This window comes from Delphinapterus leucas, chromosome 1 (assembly GCF_059928025.1).
Source record: "Delphinapterus leucas isolate spDelLeu-1000000601 "Yukka" chromosome 1, BTC_Dleu_Yukka2, whole genome shotgun sequence".
Classification (NCBI taxonomy): domain Eukaryota; kingdom Metazoa; phylum Chordata; class Mammalia; order Artiodactyla; family Monodontidae; genus Delphinapterus; species Delphinapterus leucas.
In genome coordinates, this window is record NC_143129.1 from 42,667,593 (window position 1) to 42,673,116 (window position 5,524).

The window sequence follows — 5,524 nt, forward strand, 5'->3', positions numbered from 1 at the left end:
GTGGCCTCTCCCGTTGCGGAGCACAGGCTCCAGACGCGCAGGCTCAGCGGCCATAGCTCACGGGCGCAGCCGCTCCGTGGCATGTGGGATCTTCCCGGACCGGGGCACAAACCCGTGTCCCCTGCATCGGCAGGCGGACTCTCAACCACTGCGCCACCAGGGAAGCCCCTAATTTTTTTTTTTTGGAAAATATAATTATTTTTCATTAAAATGGGTGACATACATTCACTTAAAGAGGTAATTCTTATTTTTAAATGAGTTAATGAATAATTTGAAATGGTCTCAGTTTTACTTTCTGATACAGTAATTATTGATAGATATAATTCTCAAAATCAAAAGCCTTTGAACTTTTGATTACACCTCTCGATGGTGTAAGAGGGCTTTGAGAACAACTGGTCTTGAGCAGGCCTAACTCTCCAGCCTCATGGCTAGTGATTTCCTCTCCTCCCTCATATTTCTTGCATGAATGTCCAGTTCCAGACAAGATGAAGCAGACACAATTCTCCCTATTCCTCTGGCTAAATACTTCTAAAAACACTGAATGTCATATATAAAATAAAAATCTGAAAGGTAAAGAGAAGAAGGTTAGGGACCTCAGGACTCAAGGAGTGACATGTCATCAAGGTAGTATCAGCAGAGACCTAGGGGGGATGCTGAACTTCCACTCTGGTTCAGCAATAATGAGGCACCCAGCACTCCACAAGTGTCAACAGTTGAATGGGGATCCTGGACTTTTACCCGCACCTGGTGGTAACCAGGAGGTACCCCCCCGCCCAGTGCAGTATGAAAGGGGCCCTGCTGAAACAGATCCAGAGTTTCATAACACAATACCCAAAGTGTCCAGGACACAATTTAAAATCACCCGTAATGCCAAGAACCAGGAAAATCTCAACTTGAATGAGGAAAAATAATTAGCAGATGCCAACACTGAGACGACAGAGATGTTGGAATTATCTGACAAGGATTTAAAAACAACCATTATAAACATGCTTCAATGAGCAATCACAATATGCTTAAAATAAAGGAACAAATAGCAAGTCTCAGTATAGAAATAAAGATACAAAGAAGAATCATATCCTTTGCTTGGGCCTTAAAAGAACCACTCACATTTCTGGAATGACCAGTCTCACTTTGTGCCTGGGCCAAGGCGCCTACCTCTCCCTGGAACATCCATATCTCCTCTTCTCCTTTTTAAATCCTGCTTGTCCCTCAGGGTCAGCTGAGATGTCACCTCCTCTGGGTAGCCTTGCATGACTTCCATGCCCTTCCTCCTCAAGGCTCCCTACACCACAGCACTCACACTCCACGCTAATTATTCTGTCATCTGTCCCTCCACACCCACCAAGTGTAAAGGCTTGACAGAGGGACTGTGTCTTATCCCAGGCCTTGCATAGTACCTGGCTTAAAATAAGCACTCAAAAAAATTTTGTTGAATAAATGAATACATCAATGAATAAACGGAAACTCTGCAGTGGCCCTCTCTCTTCTAATGAATAAATCTAAACTCTGTGGTCTGGCATTAAACACTTTACACAAACAGTGATACATATCTTTCTGGTACCCGGCTTCCCTCCATATATCCTACTTTTCTGCCACACTGGAAAACACAGTGTTTTGAAAGTACTTTTTACATATCTGCATCCCTATCTCCACATACACATATGTATGTACTTCTGTCAGCCTCAAATATCCTCACCCATTTTTGCCATCAGACTCTTATCCAGGTTTACAACCCCACTCAGGTATCGCCTCTCCATGACCCAGCCCCTGATCCCCCCACTAGAAGGGGTCCTGCCCACCTCTGGATACTAGGCACCTCATTTAGTCTCTTCTTCTGTTCTCACTTTCTCCCTTGCATTCATTTGTGTTGGTTTGTTGGTTTGAATGCACTTGTAGTATTCTCTCCAAGATTTAAAAATCTGTGGGGTTGGGACTTCCCTGGCAATCCAGTGATTAAGACTTTCCTCTTCCACTGAGGTGTGGGTTTGATCCCTAGTGGGGAACTAGGATCTCGCGTGCGGCACAGCCAAAAAAAAAAAAAAAAAAAAAATCTGTGGGTTCAAGTGAACTCATATTTTGTACATCTTTGCCTCTGCCACTGAGCCCCTGGCACAGTCCCCTGTTACTCTCTGAGTTTCCATTTCTTTTTCTGAGATCATGGTACCTACTTCATAGGGTTTAATTTAATTTTTGATACAGCATCTCAATTTTGGTACAGTCAGTACTCAGTAAGGGTTAGCCATTATGATGATAACGATGATGATGATTTGAAGCAATAAATGATGGAGCAAGTCCTATTGGCTCTACCTTGAAAACATCTTTTGAATTCCACTTCATCTCCCCACTTCCACTATTATCGCCCTGCTCCCAGCCATGACCATTCCTCTTGATACCATCACTATAGTCTACTTGGTCTCCCTGCTTCCCCTCTCTTGCCTGTCTACCTCTATTCTCTACTTAGCAGCCAGCACAATCCCTTTAAAATATAAATCCGATCATGTTACCTCTCTGCTCAAAATCCTCCAATGGTTTTCCCCATCTGCCAATAAAGCCCAAACTCCTGAGTCCTCAAAGGCCTGATGCGATCTGGCCTGTCACCACTCTTCTCCTCACTCCCTCTGACACAGCCTCAGCCGTCTTCTCGTCCTCCTTCACCTAGAGCTTCTTGCACTTGCCAGAGTTTGCATCACAGGCACCTGCACTTGCCCCTCCCTCTGCATGGCCTGATCTCTCCCCCACTTCATTCTAATGAACTGTGTTTTCAATTCTTACCTCCTGGAGGGTAACAACCACATGTAGATATCAACCGTTACTTTCAATCTATTTTATACTTTCCATAGCTCTTAATACAACCTGAAAGCATATGGATAGATTTGCTTAGATAAATGTGTTTGTTTCTCCTGCACTGGAATTGTAAGGTCCCTGAGGATTTGTTCACTGCTCTGTCCCCAGACTCTAGAATGGTATCTGGCACATGGTAAGTGTTCAGAAGACTTGCTGAATGACTGAATGCTGGCTGTGGGCTTCTTGGGTGAGGGCTGTAGGAATTAGAAGCAGCATCCCGTTGCATTAAATTGCTCAACTGCTACTGGGTTTACGTGAAGAGGAAAGGCAGGATTGTTCCACTTAGAGGAGTTGATGGGGGAGGGGGTGGGGGCAGACCTTTCACAGACAGGAGCACAGTGGCAAACCCCATGGAAGTGGAATTTCCTAACCAAAAGACACTTGCTTGTTTGGTCTGTTTTCTGTAACTTTTGCTAAATACTTTATACATTTTTAATGCTAAAAAGCTGTGTAAAAAGCTGTGTCTCCTCTAGCATTCCTCACCCCGGTATGAATGTGTTTACTCCACATAGCATATCCTTCCATCCTCTGGCTGCCTAGGTCAGTAAATAAAATCGATGTACTATAATTTATAAGTAACACTGTTGAAACGCTGATCCCTATGGAGGCTGTAATCTGCCCTTCCCACCCTGTCCCCACTCTCAGCCCACCCCCGTAGTAGCATTTGTGTGTATTCGTGCCGGAAAATTAAATGTTTCAAAGGTTTAAATTTTAAAGGTGTTTGCTATATATAACTGTTCTGCATTATTATAAAGCATTTTCAGCAAAAAAAAAAAAAAGGGCCACTCCATCACCGACCTTTTTATCCAGGCTTAGAGGATCCTCCTCTTTATCCATTAAATGAAAATCTAGCAGAAGATACGTCTAGGTATGCTTTTCCATAATGAACTACGTAAGAGTCCAGGGTCAATTCTCCAGGGCTGACTTCAGGTACAGCAGAGTGAACTAAGGTCCCGGGACCTGCTTGGCTGCCCAGGCCGGGGAGAGCACCCATTGATGAAATGCTCCAGAGGTGAAGCCCCAGACCTATCCTGACACTGTCCTCTCCAGCTTCAGGACATCCAACTGGAGGAACCCTGAGGTCCAAGCAGAAGAGTGCGAAAAGCTTCGGATCAGGACACCTGAATTCTACATGATTTGGGCCAGCTACAGCCCCTCTCAGGGCCTTAGTTTGTCTTTAACTGTACCATAGGGAGTCTAGTTGAAAGTATCTTTCAAGTCTCCTCCAGCAGTGACCGTGTATATTTAAATGAGCTTCAGGTGTGGGGCTGCTTAAGGGCAGGGCAGTAGTGGAGAGAAACCCAACATGGAGGCAGTTGAACTGAAGCTGAGCGGTAGGACCCCAGCATGGCCAGCAGGTGGAGCCATTGCCACACTAGGATGCTCACACCAAAGGTGGGAAAGTTTGCTTTTCTAGAAAGCAATGAGTCCTTCAGGGCAAGCTGTCCAGCATGAAAAAGAACCAGTCGCCACCCAACCCTCCCCCCTAACACACACACACACACACACACACACACACACACACACACACACACACACACACACACACACACACACACACACCTTCCTCCCAGAGCCTACACACTCTGACAAACTCGGGGCAATATACCCAGCCTCTGGGCCTGAGGCTGAAGGCGTTTCAAAGACCCAGCTGCCTTTTCTCCTCCTCCCTTGTTTCCTGGGAGTCTGTACCCTGTACCACCAGCCTGACCTGGCCAGACTCTCCTCCCGTCCCTCTCACGGCCGGATGTGTGACCAGACAGTGGCCAACCTGACTTCTCTTTCTGATTACTATCTTCCCTTTGACCAACTCCCAGCCATCACCTTCTAGGGAAACCTCAAGATTTCCTCCCTTTGCCTCCCCTGAGTGCTGGGGAGGAACCTCTGGTTAGAGCAGTTGGAGAAAAGAAAGGGGGAAATGGGGGTAGGGCTGCTGAGGGAAAAGGTCTGGCTTTGGCCAGATAAGAATCGAGGGATCCTTTGTTTGGCCCCAACTGCTGCCACCACTGTTGACACACTTAGGAGCGTTTCCTGAAGCTTCTGATTGTCCAACAGCTCTCCTTCCCCCACTTCCTATGGTAGGGGCTGGGGGTGGGGTGTCTGGGCTCTGGGGGTAGGGGGGCTTACAGATGGTTTTGCAGTTAGGCTGCTGTCTTAAGGCAGAGGTGGAAAGCATCCCCTCCAGGAGTTGGCAGCCAGATCTCTAAAGAGAAGTTCCCATACTCTCCTTCACTGTTCTGCCCCCAGCTGGGGATGGGGATGGTGTGACTATAATAGAGGGTGCACAGGCCCTGGCTCCTTCTCTTTGTTTGGCATCTTTTGCATATGGTGACCAAAATGTGCCTCTATTTCAGAAAGGTGTTCATGAAGGGTACAGCTCCTAAGTCCTCAGCACCCTCCAATCTGAAGACCCCGCTGCATTCTGCCTGCTTTTCTTTCTGCGACTAGAAACATCAGCTTCCCTGAGGGCATCCCTGTCTCCCCCCCAGAGAGGGGAGTAGTTAGTAGGCTTAGACAAAAAGCAGCATCCTGGTTGGTACCTGTGTCCCCTGAGCTGGTCCCACCTCTTCCCTGGCTAGCCCCTCCCTACCGGGTCCCTGCGTAGTCTGGCCAGGTCTCATGGGGAAACCGCTGCTCTGGTCTTCAGGCACACCCGGCTGGGACAGAACCACAGAACAGA

General features: G+C 47.1%; 1 protein-coding gene across 1 annotated transcript in view; it reads right to left on the reverse strand.

Moving 5' to 3' along the window:
- Positions 1–1,252, reverse strand: part of LOC149750486 (uncharacterized) — a 43,210-nt gene extending 41,958 nt beyond the window's left edge. Inside the window, exon 1 of the mRNA XM_089920587.1 lies at positions 1,156–1,252. Within this exon, the coding sequence (XP_089776713.1) occupies positions 1,156–1,252 (97 nt within the window). The remainder of the gene's footprint in view (positions 1–1,155) is intronic.
- Positions 1,253–5,524: the final 4,272 nt, after the last annotated feature.